General features: G+C 36.9%; 1 protein-coding gene across 12 annotated transcripts in view; it reads left to right on the forward strand.

Moving 5' to 3' along the window:
• Positions 1–23592, forward strand: part of BIRC6 (baculoviral IAP repeat containing 6) — a 185547-nt gene that overhangs the window by 115202 nt on the left and 46753 nt on the right. For 8 of the 12 annotated variants that reach the window (XM_065057989.1, XM_065057997.1, XM_065057992.1 and 5 more), the window contains 7 exons: positions 2092–2259; positions 3786–3959; positions 7348–7556; positions 9794–10094; positions 12418–12635; positions 14278–14442; positions 16433–16601. In XM_065057989.1, the coding sequence (XP_064914061.1) occupies positions 2092–2259; positions 3786–3959; positions 7348–7556; positions 9794–10094; positions 12418–12635; positions 14278–14442; positions 16433–16601 (1404 nt within the window). The remainder of the gene's footprint in view (positions 1–2091; positions 2260–3785; positions 3960–7347; positions 7557–9793; positions 10095–12417; positions 12636–14277; positions 14443–16432; positions 16602–23592) is intronic. The other 4 variants (XM_065057990.1, XM_065057998.1, XM_065057994.1 and 1 more) reach the window with 1 other exon arrangement.

Consider the following 23592-nt stretch of genomic DNA (forward strand, 5'->3'; position numbering starts at 1 on the left):
AGTGGTATGTTGTGGAAGCTGTTGCTAGTGCAGTTTACAGGATTTTGTAGAGAAAACCCAGAGCTTGGATTATATGGCGATACATTAGTATTTGTGTACTATTACTATGGTATGGGTATTACTGCCTCTACCTTTTTGTAGTGTCTGGTGCATCAGTTTGAGCACCTACTCCCACAATATGCTTTGGAAATAAAAGAATCCGTGTACAACAACAAAGAATCCATAAAAACTGGTGGAACTCTGCTAAAAACTGTCAGATGAAGATGTTATAAAGCCATGTTACTCCACTTGGAAACCACGCGTACAGGGATTTCTTTCTAAAAACTAATGTGAAGATCCTCCTGCAATAATTTGTGTAAACCCTTCTCCAAAACTGCTATGGAAGTTATAGATTGAACATAGTAATGTTGCACTGGCACAAGGTTACAGTCCAGATGATGACTGTAGTGACCATTAGTCTTTTGGTTTGAAGTTCTGCTGTGTGTGAGGGAGATTAATGAACTTCAAACTACCCTCTTGCTGTCTAGCTTTCTGCCTTCATTGAACTACCTCAATTTCATTTACACTTCATGAAGCATGAAGAAGAGATGCTGATTTCCTTTGACTGCTGGCACCAATATTTCTTAAGCTTTTTATTTCAGGTTTTTAGATGTAAATATAACTCTAAACTCAAGTATTGAAAAAGGCACCATTTTCATGGGTCAGCAACACAGCTAATAGTTGATTACAGCATCTTTATCTGGAAAAATATTTGCAGTAGGTGCCACTTAAACAGGGTAAACATGTGTGGTGAGATCTAAAATTTTAGTAAGCCTAAATGAGCAGTTAAAAAATGCATAAAGAATCTGGTAAAAAAAAAATATAACAAGCTTGAAGATATGGCATAATATAATCAGCCACATCTCCTTCCAGTTGCATCTTTGATCGTACTGCCTGATATAACCCGTTCCCTATTTAGAAAGAAGCAGACTTCAGTTTTTCCTCCTTTTAGTTTGTATTTTTCCCAGTTAAGTAAACCAATTCGAACGTAAACTTAATTAGTTTGTTTTTGCTACCTGTTTGTGAAATCTTTTCTTCTTTTGTCTTTTTATTTATTCTGAAGGATTGTTTTTAGTATCCTCAGAGCCTCATGCAGCCATTGTTTAACTTGTTCGCTATTGGTAAAATTAACAGAGATGGTACTTGATGTCTGATCTTCCTGAGACAAGCTGGTTTTGTATACTGAGATTATTGAAGAATGTGTTGTGTATTATAGGCACTCCTACTGATCAGCTGAAACCAGAGTGGATTATAGCGTTTCAGGTGTGGGTGGTGTTAGTTTTCCAGCTGCTCTGGGCTTATTACAAGACAGTGGTTGTATGAGTCTTTGTTTATGGATGTGCTGGCTTTTTTACTTGGTCCATCACCTGCACAGAAGGGTACATGATAGTTGTATAGTTTCACTGTGCCTTGAGGCAACTTAAACTGTCCCAAAATAGAGCAGTCATGCTGTATAAGCTTAGTAAGCTTTTATGTACATATTCTGCCTTTTAATTTTCATTTAGTATTTACTTCAGAGGTTTTGACCTAGGCAACTTCAAGAGCATGTTTAAAGACAACTTTCATCACATGTGCTATTGTCAGTACTGCAGCTGAAGTCACCTTTGTAGGCCAGACAAGTGCTTGTTATCTGTCTATTGCTGAAATATCTCTCAGTTTAGAAATTTTTGCCTTTCTTGCTTCCAGTTGAAAAAGTAACCTAAAAAGTTTTACCATAGGGCTAGACAGGCTTTCTGACTAAGTTTAAGAGCAGAATCAGAATAGTTTCTGGTTATTTTTTTTAAAGGGATGATATGATGCAGTACAGTTACAGTTTGGTTTATGTTTGAGGCTCAGGAGGATGTGACTATAAAGACTATATAGTTATGACTATAAAAATTCCAGGATTACATCCAAATATATTTTATACATGAGTGCTATTCTGAAATTTAATCTGCCAGTGCTGAAAAGTTTGCCTTTTTTTGCTGTCCTTGAAGGTCTTGAGTACATTGCATCTTGGCCAGCTGAAGTTACTAAATACCAGAATGACTGAATTTTTTACTTGTGTACTAGGTTTGAAATCTCAGTCAAAAAGAGCTGTTTCATCCACCCCTCCACGTCCACCATCAAGGCGAGGAAGAGTGATGGCAGATAAAGTAGGTACCTCTTCCTCAGGAGGAGAATCTTCCAGCAAGACCATTAGTGTTCCGGTCTTTCATCTATACCATAAACTTCTACCAGGTAACTTTAATAGCTGTTTTAAAACTCCAGAATTATTGTCTTTTTCAGTGGCTGATATGTCATCAGAAAGTAGATATAATGCTAATAAACATTTTTATCTTTCTATTGAGAACCCTTCTGGCTTGGTAACAGCTTTCAACTAGAAGTGGAGCATTATAACATCATGGTGACTTGACAAAAATAGAGATTGGTGTGACTGGAATTCTTAACCTTAGGTCAGGGATAAAGGACAGGAACATGGACGAAATACTTCAATATTATATGGAAGAGCTTCTTATCTGTTTTATAGTATAAAAGCAAGGAGCCAGCTAATAAGTGGTAATTGTCTCATAAAAATAATTTTCACCCAGTAAAAAACTAAATTTGGAACTTACTACAGAATTATTGACTTTGAGGTTATCCTCTGGCAATTATTAGAGGGATCATGTACCTGAAATGAAATATGTAAAACTGATACAGTTAAAGCTACTGTTTTGGAAAGGGGATCAAAACACAGTGCCTGTTTCAGTATCTAGCTGGTAAAGGTTGAATGTCTACTGATGGTAGTATAGACCCTTCTGTAGCTGCGCTGTGGTTGATCACAAGTGCAACAACCTGTTGTTAGAAAAACAAAAAAAGCAACCATGGAAAGCAGAATCAGTGATGAACAAAAGAGCAGAAAACCTCTTCGCTGCATGAAGGCAAGACATTTCTGATTTTCATTTCTTAAGACACCATCTTCCACTGAAAAAACAAGTTGCTACTACAGACCTTCCTAGAACTTGCGTTATTTGATTCAGTACAATCAAGATGAAACGGGCGTGCTAAGTGTATTATGTGGTCCAGCTCTAAAACATTTTACTTTAGATGTAAGTCTGCTTGTTACCAGGGGAATAAAATTTCTATCTTTAGAATAACTTTTAAGATCAGGCAAGAACATATTCTTTGTAAACAACAGAGTGGCCAAAATCTTGATTTGAGTAATCAGTTTTGGCTGTATTGCACGTGCATTTCAAGTCTGTGCTGCTGCTGAAAAAAGTGTTCCTGTTGGTGCCATTCATTTTTCCTTGCTGAGCTGTGTCACAGGGCAGGAGCAGTGAGCTGTGCTTGGGACGATTAGGACTGAAAAGGAATTGCAGGTTTCTTTGTTTTCCACTTTAGCCATTTTTCCTTATGGTCACACACTTTTATGCCACCACAATTCAAGGGTGATGCAGGGGTGGGGTTTAATAGTAGGGGACAGGCAGTACCTGCTTAAAATGCACATCAAATCAACCTTAGCCATTTGTTAGGTGTGCCAAGTGCCTCGGCTCTTGGCACAGAGCTGCCTTAGGGAATGTTGGCATAGCTCTCTGATAGTCGGTTCCAAACTGATGGGACCCCTTTTCCCAAGAGAACAAATTGTAAAATTAAGGCCTTGATTTGGAGCCAGATAATATTTAGTCTACTTGGCATCTGTGGTACAAATAATGAATACCACCTGGACGCGTAAGTTAAAATAACCCAATCATAATTTTCCCTGCTGACTTGATGCCATTGTTGTTCAGGCCAACCGCTACCAGCTGAAATGACACTTGCCCAGCTTCTGACTCTGCTCTATGACCGTAAACTCCCTCAAGGATACCGATCAATAGATTTGACAGTTAAGCTTGGTTCCAAAGTCATCTCAGATCCAAGCTTATCGAAAACAGACTCATTTAAGCGTCTTCACACAGAAAAAGGTGAGTGTTCTTACTTTTTTTGTGTCCTCCTTTAAAATGATTTTATTTTTGACAAAAGTGGTTTTGATTTTCTTGGTAAGAAACAGCAGTTTTCTGTCTTGGATGATGTTCCAAAGCTGTTCGCTATGAGACAAGTGCTAAACTTCATGATAAAGAACAAATTCATTGCCTATCTTTAGGTTGTATCTATGAGACGTACCAGTATCATTGTTCTGGTTTCACTTTTCTTTCTTCGTTGTAGTATTGTATATGATTGTATAGATACCGTATATTTTATTTCTCGACATGTATACCAGTTTTCTGTATTAAGTGTTTGTGCTGATAACCAGAGCAGATGAAGTAATGCAGAAGCTGTTTGAAACCACGTGACTTACAGAAGCCTGTGGAATCTTTCATTGCAGCAACTCTAGCACTAAAATCTGCTTTGAAAATGGGAATTATTCTCAAGCCCATCTAAGCAGGTCTTGTAACTGGCTCTTAAAAACGTTATTTTTAACATTTTCTAATACAGTTTCTTGCTAAGGGTTTTTCTAATTGCTTACTGTCCACTTAGAGTGCTGGGGAAAGGGGAGGGAGAAGCTGTATCCCATTGATTTGTCTTGAAATATTTTGGTGTCACTCCTTAAAGGGAAGGGATCTTAAAATCAAGCTAAGGTGATCTGCTGATCACCAGCCTGCTGACACAGCATGGAATTACAAAGTTAATAATTCAGCTGTTTTAAAACAGGGGCTTGTTGCAAAAACTGTTCACTTGATTGATCAGTCTCCTAGAAAAGATAAATAGAAAGAAGAATTGAAGAAAAAGATATTGTCTCGCTATCTGGTCTGAAGTAATGGCTGGATATACAAACCTCTCACACTATTGAGAGGCCTTTCTCTTTCAAACAATATTTTTAGTTTGCTGTTTATTTTAATTCTAAACCTATAATAAATATTTTTCTGAATTCAAAAGAGGAGTTTTAGTTTATTGGTTGCATGTGAAAACATGAAAGTCCTCTTTGAGTTTTAAGGTTTTTTTTAACTTCAGACTTATACTTTTGAAAATTTGGCTTTGTCATTATAAATCTGTTGATCTCTGGTGGTATACAGGAAAATATTTACATTCAGATGTCTCACAATCACCACTCATCAGCTACCAAGGTGTTACTGCTTTTACATTACTAGTTTTTGATATCTAAAGAAATCATTCTTATGTATCAGTATTTCCTTACTTGCTACTTAAAGTAGATTTCTTTTTTTTATCTGTGGTTGATAGACTTTATAGTTTCACAGCTGCATTTACTATTACTATGGTTGAGGAAATGTGTCATTTATTTCTGATATTTTCTGTGTGCCTTTGAGATCAGCAGTTTTCCATAGCTGAAGTGTGCAACTGTACTGAAAACTTGCAGAGCATTCATGGAGTTGAAGTGGTTTAAATTGGGTAATAAGAATATTAACTACAGCAAGTACTGGAGAAGCTTACTTAGATGTAACTGCTTGCAACAATATTTAAGATGTGAAAGGAGCAGCATTTTGTTCACACTCATAATAAAAGATCTGCCTATACCCGTATTCACTGGTAACATATTTTTCAAGTGTCTTTTGCAGAGAAGCATTTGGCCTTAGAGATCTTTCTGTGCACTCTGAGTACTGTGTGTGTTTGTTTTCTTGTTTTCCTTCTTTCAGAAGGCTTACAGCTTTTTACATTGTAAAACAGAGGGGTGAGTCTTCCTTAAAAATCTTTATTTTAAAATTTTCCTTATCAAAGAAATGTGGCCTTTCTCATGGTCTGATCAATGCATGTATTGCAAGCAATGGAACTGTAAGTGGTGGTCAGCCCAGTGTGGTGGAATCCTCCGGGTGTCTGATGGAAGGGGGTCTCTTGCTGAGCCCAGCATGTTTGCAGACATCCTTACTCACCCTCTGTGGTGCAGAGGTATTTCTGTCTGTATCCTGACAAACAGCAGACATCAAAGCTGTATGTGCTGTAGGTGCTACGTTTGGGCTTTTTCTCGCAAGGATTATCCTTCTTTGGAAGAGTGTGTGATCTTTTCTGTTTCTCACAGTCCACCAGTTTGTATTAAGGAGAATTGCCGTACATACTTTTACAAATCCCTGATTTGAGCTTATTAAATCAGATACTTTGATCACATTGCTCCACAGCACTGTGTTCCTGCCACAATATATCCATGATGTCCTTGTAACCCGATGCTTCTTGAACATTTAAAAATTGAGAACTGGGATGGAGAGAGACTTGCTGTTTCCTATTCCCTTACAAATTAAGGAAGAAAGGGTTTGAAAAGATAAAGTGTGTCTGGTTGAATCGTAAAAAGAAAGAGTTGTTTTTAGTAGCTACATGAAGTATGCTTTACTGTGCTGCTTTGTGCAAGTATATAATAAATGATAACGTGTACATACAAGCTTTTAAAGTCTAATAATGGATTTTCAGCTGGGTGTCAGGCTGCTTACAGCGAAGCAGTACTGAGACCATTTGATCTATGCTGCCTTTTGAGGTGTACTGTGGAGGTTTTGAAGACCACCGCATTACAGTGTTTAATAACATAACCTACAATACAGATTCTTTAGATGAAATAAATTGAATATTCACTGTGAAGTTTGCCTGTGGTAATGAGCAGAGGGTTAAGTTTTGGCCAAATGAATTGTGGTAGGGCTCTGTATATACAATTTGTACGTATCATTGTATGCAATGTATGTATTTTCTGGAAGATATTATGGTGCTTAGTCATAAACTGGGAGGATAGAGGCTAGTAGAAAATTAAAAATAGACATCTTGATCTTTTTTATGGGGAAGAAAATCATTAAATTTCATAGCTCTGTCAGAGGGGCATTTTGATACCTCTCAGAGAGAAGAGGTGTGAGAATGGTAGGTGTGGTGAGTGATAGGACTTCATGGATGGTGAGCTAAATGGTGGCAAGGGGAAACTAAAAAACAAAATTCTTGTTCAGCATTTTTGAAGAAAAAGCAAGACTAATTTAAGTAAGGTTATCTTTCGTTTCTTCAGCTATAAACTCTTTATCAGAGAGTAACAAACCTGCTCTTACCTCCTAGATGAACGACTGTATTAGAAAATGTCATACTTCCAAAGTTAACAAAAATTTGAAGGCATAGATCAAATTCTAGTTAAGGATAAAATTCTAATAGCTAACATATAAGCCTGTATAAGTAATCCAAAGTTATGACATGGATCTGCCATCATTGACAAAAGGTACCACAAATACTTTTGTTTTGATACTCTCGAACGTATTAATTTCAGGTTTTTTTACTCAGTTTTGCTTAAGAAGGAACTGCTGCATTTGAAGTACTCTTAAATGAGGATGAAGAAAGAAACACAACATTGATGATGATGATGATGTATTAATTTATTTTATCCCTGTGTTTTTGTAGAACATGCAGATTTACTGGGCCCTTGCCCTGAAGATGAAGCAATCAGTCCTGGAGATGAGTGTATGGATGCAGTTCTAGATGAATCACTTCTTGAGACCTGTCCCATTCAGTCTCCACTGCAAGTTTTTGCAGGAATGGGTGGATTGGCCCTTATTGCAGAGAGACTCCCTATGCTTTATCCTGACGTGATTCAGCAAGTGAGTGAAAAAGTCAGTGTAGAAAAACATGCAAAGTGTGTTGCAGTTGTTTTGTTTAAGGGCAATATTTTCCTCATATTTCTCTATGGTTCAGTTTGACATCTCGATTACGTGAGGAAGCTGCTTTAAAATAGGCGAGTGCATAGCTCCACAGCCCAGTCCAGCTATACATGCTACTTTGCTACTTCCCTGTACATGCTATGGCTGCTTGGGTAGCCACATCCTTGTGGAACAAATGCATTAATTCAGTGTTGCTGCTTGCCTTGCTTCAGTTAATTCCTAAAATATCTTGGAGGGTGCAGTAGCATAAAGTTTCTGATGAACTATAAAGCCATAGTTGCTTATCATTTAATTGCTTATGTAAATGTACCCTAAGAGGTTTTTTTAATGGTTAAGTGAAATAAATTCTTAAAGCAGATTATGTAATTTTATTTTAGATTTATTATTACAAATAATAAAAAACTGTATATTCTTAGTTATCTTTATAATAATACATAATATATATATAAGAATAAAATGATATCATAATTAATATGTCTGTTATTTATTTTTATACTTATTAAATTAGACATAGAATTTCTCTTGAAAAGCCTGTCAGCACTGCCAAAGTTTCAGTAATAGCATTAGTGTGGAATTACTCCTTTAGCTGCTGTTCCTGCTACGCAGTCTTTATTAAAAAAGGAAAAATAACCTTTCAATTATTTAAATTCTGTTTGGCTTAGTTTTAAAAATTTTTGGCTCATAGTTCTGATATGAAAGACTGTGAATATTTATTCACTTTGAAATTAAGTTAAACGTGAATTAAGGGTGTTGTTCAGTACCCTGACTGCAAAACTATGGCAGGAATAGTAACCGTGTATTGAGATCAGATAATTAGTATGACTCGTTTGTCAGTAGTTCTGTGAAGATGTTTTAGAAGTCAGAAATTCAAAATTTAAAAGTTAAGGAAATGTGTTCACATAAGCAATTACTGTATTTGAAATCTAAGACGGATAATGTCTACTCTGTATTGAAGAAGACTGATTCATGGATTTCTGCAACGAATTAAAAGCAACCTATGACCATGAGAAATTTTATCCCTTTTTTTGCTTCTTTTTCTATAGTCTTGGAAAGTTATTTTCTTTTAACAATTTTTTAGCTTCTAATATAAGTTTGGATTCAAATGCTGAATAAGAATTCTGTGATCCATAATAACAAATTAAATACAGTAATACCAAATAGATGATTCAGAGTAAAGACTGATAAATTCTCCCGACTCTTCATTCTTTAATTTTGCTTTTACATTTCTCTAAGTCACTGATACTTCTGATTCTATTCATGTGTACATGATTGAAATAAATGCAGCTAAACATGGCTTTGACTTTTAATTAGGAATTTGGTATTCTGAATAAATTCTGCAAGGGCTTTTCAGATTAATGTTTTCCCATTTAGATCAGTCTGATAAATACTCAAATTTTAAATATGATTGCATGAGTTCATCTGAATAGCCTAAAAGCCTGAAATTTCTGTGCTGTTTAATTATGAGAGGGACCGAGATGTCATACCTTCATTTTAACAGAGCGTATGACTGTTTCCTGGGCAATTGTGCAACTGTTACCCCCTTAAACTCTGATTCCCATCCTAATAACCTGGCTGCATAGTCCTCTGTTCATAGAACAGCACTGCAGACTCTTGTGTTAGAGCATAATACTAATAAAGCCTGCCAAATCAGTTGAAAGCCTGGAAGGAGCGCAAGTTGCTACAAGACTGCCAAGATACCCAAATTTCTTTCTAGTTTTGAAAGATACTAATATCAGTTGTTCTCCTTTTTGTGATATGTTGTTAAATATTAAACACTTGAGTTCACACTGTTTAATGTTAAAAATAAAAGGGTCATTTCTTATTTAACATTCTGATATATAAACTTACATTTGTATTACTTATTTCTGCGTAATTTATGTCTCCTATGCCTCTAGATTTTAGGCAACACATTTTTAACTGAGGGTTTGAGGCTGGCAAAACACAGTTGCTTTCTCATATAGGTGTGACTTTCTAGAACTGTATTGAAAATGCAAAAATATGCCCTTTTTAGTCATTTAGCCTGGCCACCGTATCTGTAAATGGTAGTGTAGTTCACGTGACTTTTTAATGGTGTCCTATATGAAGACTATATGTCCTATATGTGCTTTAGATCCTAACTTTAATAAACTTTCTGCCTAGGCGATTAACTGAATGACCACCATTTTTTGTTGTTGTTTTTGTTGGTTAAGGTGAGCACGCCAGTGGTTACATCAACCACCCAGGAAAAGCAGAAGGACAGTGATCAATTTGAATGGGTTACCATTGAACAGTCAGGGGAATTGGTGTATGAGGCACCAGAAACAATTGCTGCAGAACCTCCACCGATCAAGTCAACAGTTCAGACTATGTCTCCCATTCCCGCGCATTCTTTGGCTGCCTTTGGTTTATTTCTTCGTCTCCCGGGCTATGCTGAGGTGCTGCTAAAAGAACGGAAACATGCTCAGTGTCTGTTGAGATTGGTGTTGGGAGTTACAGATGATGGTGAAGGAAGTATGTGCTGCGATTATTATGTTTCTTTGTAGACCACGGCTAGATCATTTTACTTAACTTTATTTACACTGTAATGCTTTTAGGAGGTTAGAATTGATTTGTGCAGAACTGTGTTGCTAGCATCTTTTGATACTCTGTTGTCTCTAAATATTAAATTCTATCTGGCAAAATTTTGTCACAATCATCCGTATTCAAGTGTTCTTATCTAGATGTCAAAATAATTGTAAAACAACTGCTGACAGCTTACAAAGACACTATCAAGATGACAGTGCACTCGGACAGAATTATCTGAGTAGCCGGAATATGCTCAACTAATTGAGCAAACGTCTTATAATTCCACAACAAAATGCAGAATAGCATACACAGAAGCATAGCTACAGCAGATGTACAATAAACTGTTGAATAATAGTATTTTAGAAAAGGAGAGAAAGATCTAAAGATCACAGTGATCAAAGTAGCTGAGCAGGAGCTCTGCCCTCTGCCCTCCCTCAGAGGGAGAAATGGGGCATTCTTCGATGAATGAACAGATGAGCTGAGAGTGTTTGTAGTCGGTGTCTTTACAACCAAACATAGAATTCTGCATATAGCTCTAATATTGGTATTTTTTAGTGTTTTGAAAAACTGGAAGAGTGTATGTGAAAGATGTTTTAGTACTTTTAAGACATTTCCTTTCATTATGACTTTGAAAAGAGTGCTGGTTTTTCTGTTGCTATTGATATACAGTTCCAGAATATCATTTTCCTAATAGGTAGTGGCTGCTTTAATTTTCAGCCTAAATTTATTCATATCCAGTTTGTGCCTATTTGTCATTGTGCCAGCATTGTTCCTCATGATAAATAGCTCTTCTTTCTCCAATGCATTTTTGACAGGAATTGTATTTCCTCTTAGCCTTTGTGTTTGAACTAGTCAATTCATCCATTCCCTAAGCCAGACATCTGAATTCAACTCTCTATGGATTGTGGGATCAGTTGTACACAGTAGTCCACACTAGTTCCCTATATGAAACATCAATATTTTCCTTTTCTTCGTGAAATACATCTTTTCATACACCTAGAATCTCTTTACTTTCTTGCATATTATGACAAGCTGCACTTAAAAATCTGTGGCTTGTAGGTTAACATGGATTCAGTTGCCAAAATAAATCATGCACGAATGTTTAGCTTTTTCTTCTTTTCTTTTTTTTTTTAATCTCCTTGTCATTTGACTACACCTGCAGTTCTGCAGGTCTATGAGATGGACTTTTTTCCAGAGGTGTTCCATTTCATTTATGAAGATCCCAAACAGAGGACTTTTTGTTTCCTTCTTGTTATTGTCTTTACAAAGAATATCAGATATGAACTGACTCCTGTGTGTATGCAGATACATATACATGCAAGTATAGACATACATACTTGTAACTTATTTCAGTTTAGACCTGATGATAGAGCTGATAAACTCTAAGAATGAGGGAGAAAATAATATATCTCTAAAATAAGGAGCAACTTCTGACCAGAGTTGGCTATTTTCGAGTATCTTCAGTATTTTCAGTTGTCAAATATCTCTATTTACATATGCATTTGTAAATGAATGTGAAATGCATTGTTAAATACCAGAAAAATTGAGACACTTTCCTGAATCCAAGTACATTGCATTAATAGGTCACCCCATTATTTGAAATGTGGCTTTTAAAATAAGTAATTTTTTCTCGCAATGGAAAAGTGTTAAAAATATAAAAGAATTCTACAACAAAATTCAGACATGTAGCTCATCTAATTCAAATTATGTTGGTATTTCACCATGTATTTAAGATGAATACCATCACAGCTTGGATTGTGTCAGTGACTTAATTCCCACTTTAGGCACATGAATATGAAAAAAATCTCTCCGCCATGATAAACTGCAGCATCTTGTTGGCCGAGCTGCTGTTAGCTTGTGTATTTTTAATTTGCTGTAGTTGGAATGTTTAAAAAGAAAAAAATTAGTCTGAACCACCTTCATTTTCATCATTCAGAAATACAACCGGAAGTGTAGTCAAATACAGAAGTATGCTCACTGTCACTCACAGATTCAGTTTTCTCCCTGGAAATGGCAAATAAGATTTTATAATTCTGGTTCTTAACCAAAACCCATAAAGGAAATAAATAAATACTCTTTCTTCTACACTCTTCTCATGCTGAATTTTTTTTCTGAAGAGAAACCTAATACAGAGAGCTTCCTATATGCAAATGCTTAAATCCTTAGTATATTTCTGTATGTGTTGTTTATAAACCATTGCAAAGATTAACAGGCTGTATTGAACTATTGAAAGAAAATGTGGGTTTCATATTTTTCTTCTTCAATCTAGGTCATATTCTTCAGTCTCCTTCAGCTAACGTGCTTCCAACTCTGCCCTTCCACGTGTTGCGTAGTTTGTTCAGCACTACACCGTTGACTACAGATGATGGGGTGCTGCTGAGGCGGATGGCTCTGGAGATCGGGGCTGTACATCTCATCCTTGCTTGTCTGTCTGCTCTGAGCCACCACGCACCAAGAGTGCCCAACTCTAGTCCCAACCAGACAGAGGTAAGCTTAGCAGCAGAATGATTGCCACTGAGAAGCAGCAAAGAGTTTTCAGTATAGAAAAGAAAACAATTTTCATGCTTTAATTATAATCTACTTTCTACAGAATTGCTGTTTGAATGAAGAGCAAAAAAAAAAATAGAAAGTACTTGATTAAGTAATTTTCCGTGCATGCTGCAGATAAACATAGTAGTCATGAAATTTAACCAACAAAGGTGGCTTGTCCTGATGCATTAAGGTGTAATCAGCTTCTTTCACAGGACCTTCTTATTCAGTGCATGAGAGGCATAATGCTCAATGGATGGTGGTTCTTTAAACCTCATTAGATAGCATGACCTCATTACCTTATTTAGCATTCATCATGTAAACTCTGCTGGCTGCAAATTATTTCCTCTTAAATGCTTCACAAACATAAATGAGTTGTGAAAAATAATGAATTAACGCAGTGATTTTTTTTTAATCCGCTTTTTACTGATAGGGAAATGAGATCCAAAGACAAAAGCTTTCCACAGCGCTGAAGATCCTGAGTGAATCTCCAGAATTACAGACATACCACTTCTCTATAAAAATGTTTAAAATAAATTGATGATTTGCCTTCTTTAGCATCTTTGTGGCAGAGGCTTGCATGAAAAATTTCCTCGTGGCTAAATATGGCTAAGACGATGCAAAATACAGGGCTGTCCATATTTTAGCAGCTCTGATACTGATGAGGGCTTGAGCAAGGAAGACATGAAGCTGTGCATGAGAATAATTCATTTTAATGGCTAGTCAAGTTTAAGGGGAAGCTGAGATATTCTGCTCCTAATGGGCTATCAAGCTGCTAATACATTAATACCTTAACATTATTGCACTTTTGGAGGGAAGGGGCAACCTTTAATTCTTATCTCTGCGTCAGTTCTACTGTGACCCCTTAAGCAGCTTGCTTTCTCGTAATTCATACCCATCAGGTGATAGATGGTAACTCAAAACTAGAGATCCATTGGACCAGCACTGAGGTTTGTGTTTCTGGGGCCAGGCTTTCCCTTAAGTGCTTTAACTCAGTGTTTGTGACAGTCCTCTTGAGTGTCAACGGCACAGCATGTTCATGAGTAATGTCTACATGAGAATAACCACACAGCTATTTCATCACCAAGACACATTACATTCCCAATGCAAGAGCTAAATGGTGATTCCAGACTACTGTCAGTATGGAGCATTTATTCAAAATCAGCACATGCTTGAGCATCTTAACATTGATGACATTTCTACTCCTATTCACTTCATCTAATAATGCTATTAAACCTGATTGGCTGTTAAGGAGCGATAGATACAGAGCTGTGATGTTTAGTGTGATACGGATTAAGTAGCGTTTTAATACCTTGAATCGTTTAAGCAGTGACAGTATCTTAAAGGAGAACAAAAATGAGTTTAGAGAAGCATCACTTTCAACAATTTAGCACTGACCTGTACTGGAGCTCCATGGATGTGGCAGTCTTTCCTATCTAAAGCTTTGAATTCCCCTGAATCCCAGTGATAACTTTATTGAGTTAGTAAAATGTGATTACCTTCTCTTGCAGAACAAAGGCTTTCTAAAGAATTGGTTCATAAGATGGAAAAAAATGCAATTATTGTGGTGGGGGTTTTTTTGTTTTGTTTTTTAATTTAGCCGCAGGTGTCAAGTACACACAACAGTACATCAACAGAAGAACAGCAGTTGTACTGGGCTAAGGGTACAGGTTTTGGCACAGGCTCCACAGCTTCAGGATGGGATGTTGAACAAGCTCTGACTAAGCAAAGGCTAGAAGAAGAGCATGTGACCTGCCTCCTACAGGTGCGTAATAATGAAATGTCATTAATGATAAGCACTTGAAACGTTAGAACCTGGATAATAAAAATTGAACTTGTATTTTTTCAGTCATATAGCTCAGTAATTATGGTATTTTGGGCAAAATTTAGTTTGCAACTGCCTGTATACATGAAAAATGGTATAGATCGTATTTGGAGTGAGGCTGTTTTCAAACAACAGTGGGCTGCTGCATAAAGAAGGTGTGAGTGGATAAGCCTGTGTGACAGTTCTGAATAGACAATGAATGAAGAAAAATTCCAGTGTATTTCCCTGGAGCTGTCATACATCTCTGTGGACGTAATTGCATTCAGTCAAAAGTAAAAACTGTCCATTAAAGGAGGAGGATGCAGGAATAGACATTTTGTGTGCCAAATAATCTTTCGTGTTCATTTCTCGCATACTTCTGCCCTGCTTTTAGGAAATGCCTATAGTTGTTACTGGTGTCCATGAATGTGTTATGCTAATATAACAAAATCTCACTCAGCAATACTATAAAATCATGAATAGGTCAATTAAATGACAATAGTAAATTACCAGTAAACATCCAGATCTTAGTAAAACTCTGCCTTCCAAATGCCTCATGCTAAGGAGAAGGAAATCCTGCATAATTAGGCTTTTCACTCTGTTGTGAAATGTGACCAACCCCTGTTATTTTGGGTCAGTGTAGGGAAAATGAGGTTCTTTCTTGTCATCGAAAATTTCATTCACAGAACTGTCAGCTCAGATTCATTAGCTAACCTCTCTGCAGGGATAGAGCATGAAGGAGATGAAATTCTGAAAATGCCCATGCCCCGACTGATGAAGTTATCATTTTGATGTAATCAGTTATTCAAGTCACTGTAGCTTTCAAGGCACAAGCATCATGGCCCTTGCAAAAGCAAAACAAAATGCGGAACAGTTTTCCTAAGCAAGAAAGAGGAAAATCACCTTAATTACTCTTGGTGAAGCTTCTGGACAGTGTTCTCTATTATGCCATGCAGAAGTTTAGCTGTAACTGTCTTAAGTCATGAGCTAAGGAGGCATTTGCTTTGGGCAATCAGCAATTGCAGGGAGAAGTAGAAAAGCCTTCAGCAATTTGCTGAAGATGTCAGTCAGTTGTACAGCAGACTTTGCCTGGTCCTTTCTCTAGAAAGCTTGTTTAGAAAAGTTCTGTTCTGCAGAGTGCTGATAAGATGCTGCACCAAAATGCCAGTGCTAAAGGGGTTAGAGCAAAGAGGGAGGATGAAAGGCAGGAGAAGAGGCTAAAAAGGTGAATGGAGGCCCTGAAACTTCAAACAATACAGCCTTTCAGGCCTCAGTGTTACTTAATTTGAGAGTACAACTGCACAGATCAGAGCCATGGAAGTGCATTAGCTCGTACATCTACAAAGCACAGTAGGGGCCTGTGAACAGCAGGAGCTCCCTTGGGAGGAGCAGGCGGGCAGCCATGAGGTGACTCCCCCGCTGTCCTGAGGGGAAGGCAGGCTGCTCGAGCCATGCTCCCAAGCAGGTGTTCCAAGTAAGTCTCATGCTCACCTTAAGTCAGTATTTCATCTGTAAAACCTGAATTCCCATCCTAAAGGAAATTACAAGTGTTTTTAAAACATTTGCAGTTAAAAAAAAAAAATCTTTTGTTGCTAGTGGGTGTTCTGAAGTGAATGGGTTGGATCAGCAGAGTGTCTCGCTGGTGTGAGCTGGCAAACTCCTGCTTTGAGTAACTCCAGCGGTTTTGTCAAAATTCGTGTTAATTGATCTCTTAAAGTCGTTCAGAATTATAATAGCTATTTAATTTTAGCATTAGTTAAAGTTGGAATCATAGTCTAATAACTGTATAGAATTTCTTCTGAGAGATCTTTGGGACTGCTGAAGTAAATACCTGTACTGAATTAGGAAAAATAGCTAGTGATGTGTTAGGGTGTCTTCCTTAAGGAAGGAAAGTCAAAGTTCTTTTGCCTAAAATAAATCAGGTTTGATTAAATATTTTTGTGTATTCCAGGTTCTTGCCAGTTACATAAATCCTGCAGGGAGTACGTCAAATGGAGAGACCCAAACTAGCCATGAGGGGAGGGGACAGAACAGCAGCGCTCTTCCATCTGTTCTCCTGGAGCTACTTAGTCAATCTTGCCTCATCCCAGCAATGTCATCATACCTCCGCAACGATTCCGGTAATGTGCCATTGTCTCCTAAATTAAACTCAGCTTACTTCTGTCAAATAAGTTTTTACAGAAACAGTAGGTAGGTCTGGGTAGAATTGTACTAACAGAACATTCACTTGAGCCTTAGAAAACAAAATTATGGTGTTCGTTGAAATATTCATTTGATGAAGGAGTTTGAACTTCCTTGTCTTAATGTCTTTTTAAAATTTGAGATTTAATTCTTAAACTGTTGAAATGAACAGGAAAATAGTATTTCTATCTGAAAAGTTTATCTTTTAGATGTTCTGTAGAAGATACATGGTGAGAGAGAGTACTTGATACAAGACTGTGAAGAAAACTGTTAATTTTGTGAGAAAATTGAGCTTGTATATGCACGAAAGCTGGTAAATGTTGCATGTACTAGGGCAATTCTCTTTGATCAGAGCTTTTTCTGCTCTATTTAGGAAATACAAAAATAAGCCTCATCAAAACTGCAAAATATTTCAAATATATGGGAACAATGAAATTGTTGTGTTGTTATTTTTTTTTTTTTAAAGGAAAAACAAATTAGTTATATGTTGTCATCACATTTCTACTTGTAATCTTAAAACAAAGACGTGTTGGTAATTTCATCCAGTATGTTGCTGTGAAAACTATTTCAGTTGTTCAAGGTAGTGTCAAGCAGTGCAAGTTAAGCACATCTGTATGGAACTAATGGCAAAGCCAGCAGACTGGGTTTGTGATTTGCGTTCAGTCTCTCAAGATGACAAGCTTTAGTGTGAAGATATCAATAAGCATTTTTTCTTCAGATAATGGTCAACCTGAAGTTTGTAAACATTGCCTTACTCTTAAGTTGAATCTTTGTTTCTTTGTTTTGTAAGGATGGATTTAATGCCTAAATAGCAGGAGGAGTTGTTCAAAACGTGAATGATTTGGTTTTGGAGCCTTATTTTACTTGCCCTATTTTTGGATTAACTGCTAAACATCTTGTCACATTACTATAGTACTTTTGAATGCCACTTTTAGGGTGTGGTGATGTGAATTTCTTGAAATAATGTCGTAGCTTCCTGTTGAATTACACAGTGTATTTTATCTCTGGGGTAAAAGAGAAATCATCTGTGACTTAACTAGTTACTAAGCTACTTAGCACTAAAACAAGAACGTGGCTTTTCTAATCTGTGGTAACTAGAGCATTACGTATTCCTGTATGATGGAATGGAAGTAGTTCAAAAAGCCTACTGGAGCCGTATAGGAAAAATAAAAATATGAAGATGTTTCACTTGCCAGTCCACAGTTTGACACCTCTTCCTAATTTTGCAATTAATTTGTTGGTTCTATTTTGCACATAGTAGAGTGAAGAAAATTAACTCTGTAGTCTATAGGCCGGGCTCGTTATTGCCAATAAAAATCTAATGTAAAAGAATAAAGTAAATGATAAAGCAAAACAACAAAGAATCTTTCTAACAGATACTCGTAATTTCTTCTTTGTTGAGGTAGAAAGAAGTCACTGAAAGACCTGGCAAAAATGCTGTGTTATCTGAAGGATGAAGCTGTTGTTTCTGAGTTATAGATGAATCACAGCTGTTGAAATTGCTTTTTGCTGTTTTCAATAGAAAAATCTATCTGTATAAGTCACCTTTAACTGGGGAAGAACAGTCAGATACTGATAGAAGGTATCAAATATGTGGCTGGTGGTGAGAAGTTCAGACTAGTTGGGCTTTCAGAGACCATTTGTTTTCCTGAAGTACAGAGAAAAGGCAAAGTGTCAGTGGGAAATGTTCATTTTAGGTATGTTTTCCACTGCTGGACTACTGTTGTGTTGGCAGGGCACGTTCATATGTTGTGCTTGTGAAATAAAAATTAGTAAAGAGTGAACAAAGCAGATAGTTCCTGCTTTTTTCATAAATGGATCTATAGCTCTTAATGCAGCAGCCTTGTTATGCTTAATACATCGATCCAAGCTATAGTCTTGAATGCTTCCTGTGGCATTTGTTCAAAATTCTATATAAAAAGTTATAATTAACAATGTTCTTCTGGATTAAAAAAAGAGCTTTGTGGATTTATTTCGGTCAAGCTTGTCTTTTAGGATGTAATAGGATCTATCAGTATGAGAAGGAAATGTACAAAAAGGCGTGAGTTCTGGAAACAATATCTTCCTGAATATTTGAGTCAGATGCATTTAATTTGAAAGGAGTCCCTGAAAATAGTTTGTCTTAGTGATAGCCAGGCATAATTCCAATGCAGTTGTTTAGTTCAAAAGCAGGCAGGTAATTCTGACACTAATGAGTCTGAGTTGGAGGTGATGCTGGGGCTCTCAGTGTCATCAACACTGTCAGGAGACATGGCTGACAAGGAGCCTGGCTGTCACAAGAGGGACAGCAGTTGAAGAGCTCTGGAGCTGTGTTAAGCTCTGGTACAATGCTCATAAGACTGAAAAATTCCCTTCTTCAGTAGGGCTGAACGCCTGCTCGGGGGAGCAGGGAAGGGAACGGCGTTATTAGTAACACTCATCTACTTGGGCTTCTAGTTTTCAGAGCAGTGTGCCTTCTGTTCTCAAAACGCACTTTCATGTGGAAGAGGCAGGTAACTGTTTTCTTCCTGTACCGTGCTGGAATGAGAAATTAAGACACTGCATACAGAATGCTAATAGAGTGTTCCCGGGTTCTGGCACCCCAGCAGATACAAGCTGTGCCCAGTATAATGCTGACAGAGAACAGCAATTTTCAGCAACTCTTTCTCCGACTTTAACGGATGCTGTTGGTGCCAGTTAAAGTTTACCCTTATGCTGGAGGTATTCTGCTAGATTTTCTGTTTTGCTGTAAATGGTTGCAGTAACAGTGATCTTCACATGTTATGTATCTGTCATGCACATAAAATGATGTGGGAAAAACAAATTATGTAGAATGCAGTGAAGCTGCTGGGTGTGCTGTTGCTCTTTATGCACAGTAGGCTGATACCCCTGTGGTGATACAAGAATAGTAAGTATTTTGGTATTGATGAGAATTTTGTATTTGGTTTAGATATGTTCATTTAGCTACAGGTATGATACATCCTGCTTACAAAGTCATTTTGGCAAAATTCTTGAACAGTTCCATTAGCAGAATAGAAAATTGACCTTTGTCAAAGTTAGAAATTTATCTAGGTGTTTTTGTTGCCTAAATATGTTATGTCATCCCTGCTCAATTTGCCCGTATCATACATAGGCTAGATTGATATCTAGATTGTTCTAGATAAAAGGAATATAGATCAGATAAGGGACATTCACATACCATTTAATCTTTTAAAAAAATCTCATCTTGAAGCAGATCTTTACAAACCAGGTGGCTCTTACACATTCTGCAGCTTCATCTGTATCAGAGCAAGGTGATTGGGAAGTCCTTGAAAACTGTGAAGTGACCACTTTCATTAATTTCCATAATTGCTTTTTTCTTGTAGGGAAAAAAAGGTTTATCTTTCTATGGAGGACTTGCCTTATTACGCAAGGTAGATCATAGCTCTAGTCACAGGGAGCAATAACTGCTGTAATCCTCACCCTGTTTCTTTATCGTTTTTTCCTATGTTTGTTTTGTATCTTAGTATGGCACAACTGTGACTTATTATCTTTCATTTTATAAATGACAAAAGTTTATCTTTGTAACATGGTGAGATTTTATTTTTTTAACATTTTTGTTTATTTCTAACTACTTAATTCATGTTTACATTGGTTAAATTCGTGTTACTCTTAACTTCTGTATCATGGAACAACCAGCATGTGTGTGTATTTCACACCAAAATCTGCCGTGCAAAGCCTTTCAATGTTGTCTTGTATACAACGCATTCCATTTCAAAGACTTACTGCCATGGGAACTCTATCAAACATGTGAACAAAATGCCCAACAGTAAAGTTTGTGCCATGTAACAAGAGGTTCCCAGCAAACATGTGACCATCAGGTCCTAACTAGAGTACATGCCTAGCTTGAAGGTCTATATTTTGCTGATAGGAGTTACTTTGACTGATGGACCTGGGCTTCTGAAGACTAATACAAGCTAGTATTTACAAGTGGGAGAGACGAAAGCAGCAGTAAGAGTCTTTGTAGCTCACAAAGTTTGTAGGGAGAGGCTGTGGAAGGGAATAATAAAATAGAAGTAAAATCAAGTGACTTTTAGGACAAGGACTGTATGTTTCTTGGACATTAAAAAGCCCAGTGAAGTTGGGATTTCTTCACTGATAGCACCGTATTAGGTAGGCTCTTCTTTCTTAAATATAGAGTTGTACTAGTTTGTGCCTAAACTAGTATCTAGCAAACCTTGAGATGACTTACATTTGTTTAAAGGTGAGGAAGACGGACCTCATAGCAAGTTGCAGAATTCTGCCTGAATTCTCTTTGCTTGAATTCCCAGGATTACAGGAAGCAGGTGATACTGTGATTTTTAGCTGGGCTTTTCTTACATGCTCCCATCTTAGCTCTCTTAGCCACCCTTCCTTCTCTGGTGGACAAAGATGCCATGTGATGTGATCAGCATAGCTTGTGGTGTTAGGTTAGCTCAGTCTTCCTTACGTTTGACTGCTGAGATGATGCTTTTCTATGTGACAAATTTACTAAAAGGGTTGTGTTCACTCACCAGCATGTTTCACATCTTAAGAGCCAATATTTACTTCTAATGCACCTTTCATAGTTCACCAAGTACTGTCGCACCCTAGATTTGTGGATTCATTAACAGTTGTGCTGCTTCGTCCTGCTGCCAAGTACCTCATTACCAGCTTTATGTAGTAAGTACTATAGACAAATCTGTTGAAGGTGAACGTACTGAATTAATTTTTTCTGCCTCTTTAGAAATACCTTTGTTACTTGGGTCCATTAAAGTTATACTTTTCAGACCTAGCCTCCTTACCTCAGAGCTTGGATTACACTAGATTTCCTGTTGAAGTTAGAGTATTTTCTATTAATCATACTTATTCTCAGGGTATTATATGGTGCTGCGTTACTTTTTGCAAAGTAGTCCAGTTCCACTGGACTGAGTAGGGTAGGCTGATGACGTTAGGATGTTCCTGTTCCCTTATGGATCTCTGACGTTGGTGCATTAAGCTCATTCAGCTAAGAGTACTAATCTGTATTCATCCATTGCTGAACGTGTGAAGGTACTACTGCAGTGTACGTGTTGAATCGTCATGAAATTCTGCTTTTCCCTAGGCTATTGACATTTTACTGTGTCTGATAAGTGGTAGCTGCTGTTAAGATACTTTTTGTTGTTGAGATTCTTACGCATATATTGGATTAAACATTTAAACATCGGCACTGTATATTGGAGCTCATTTAGCCAAAGTAAGACTTAGGTCCACACAAGTACAGAGGTATAAGTATTACCTGTTAAGAGGGGATTTTGGATTTGTGTTTTAATACAAAATATAATGCATATGCTAAGGCAGTTTGTTACAATAGTATTACCCTGTTACTTCCTTCAAAGGGTCAAAGCCTTTTGTTTTAAGTGAAATAAGAAATACAGTGGCAGGTTAGAAAGACAGTATATAATTGCCAAATAAAAAATTCCACTAGTTTCCGTTAATGTTAGTGAATTCATTCATTGGTAATAGAAAGATGCTGGCACATTTGATATGTTTGGTTATAACTTCGGAATTGCTTTTTATCTGTTTTGCTGTCGAAGTGTTACAAAAAAAGCTGCAGTATCTCACTCCAGTGCTGGTGTACCAGTTGATTCACAATTTTGAGAAGAGAGCTATGCACTGAAATGACATGAAATAAGTGTTTATTTATTTCACAGAATTGACAAGTTTTAAATAATTTCAGGATCAAAATAAACAGCAGTAATTTCTACCTGATTTTCTGTTCCATTTTCAGGTTCTTGTAACCTCTCGTTTTATGCCCTGTCTCAAATATCCTTGTATGATGAGATTAGTGCAATAATATCCATAAGTATGAGATATAAGAATTACATTGATAAATTTAATAATGTATTGACTCTATTCTGTAGTCTTAAATAAACAGGAACCTGCATAATTCCTTTAGAATGTAGCTTACTTTTACAGAATGTTTTGATGCTTCATATACTGAAAATGAGTATACAGTACTAGAGATTTGCTTTAGGCTATGGATAGTGAATAAATTTTCTTGTCTGCACATGCTTCCTTCCAGCGCAGCCTCAGCTCTGTTGATCATTGCTTTTGGATGAGCCAGTATTGACTGAGAGTGGCAAAACAAGAATATACTATCTTCCACCTCATTCATCCATAAATCAATGTGTTACAGTGTAGTTTCTGCAGCTGAGTGAAATATCATTGCCAAATTCATTCTATTCTAGCTACCTGACCTTATTTTATGCATGTGCTTGTCTAGAAGTGACTTCCAAAGGCTCAGTTGGCCTAGCGGTTATGAAGTTCTATACAGTAATAAGCTGTCACCTATACAAGAGGTGTATCTTTTTGTCATTTTATTGAAGGGCTGGATGTAGCTTTGCAGCATAGGAGAAGGAACTGAGCTGATTTTTCAGAAATGCAGCTCCTCAAATCCTCTGTGGCAGATGTGTTGCTAAGAACTGCATTTATTTAAGACAGTATCTCCTGATTTTTTGGTTGTTGTTGTTTTTCTACTGTGTTTCGAATCCTAAATTCTCAAAAGTAGCTTTTCTGTTAGGAGAGATAAGCAAGCTATATTCACAGATACAAAAACTCCTATGATCTCAGACTGCAGCTTTGGATCTCATTCAAAAACATACATAGGTTTAATTTAAAACAAGGAAATATTTCATCATTTTCATTAGTCTAACTGCATGTTGCATGAAATATGTATAAGAGTTGCAATTCTGGGCCTCAATCCTAAATGGTACAAAAAGGAAAAATGTCCTCAGGACCTGGGCCAAAAGCAAGAGTACACTTTCTGGGTGAAGATATTTAACCCTGTTTTTCATGCAACACCATGAATCCTTAAGTGATATCTTTTACTTGGTTTGAAATAAGCATCAGGATGAAAACATGACGTTTGTATTTGACTTACGTTAAACATGTTATAAAAATGGCGATATAGAA

Source organism: Columba livia, chromosome 3 (assembly GCF_036013475.1).
Source record: "Columba livia isolate bColLiv1 breed racing homer chromosome 3, bColLiv1.pat.W.v2, whole genome shotgun sequence".
NCBI classification, from domain to species: Eukaryota; Metazoa; Chordata; class Aves; order Columbiformes; family Columbidae; genus Columba; species Columba livia.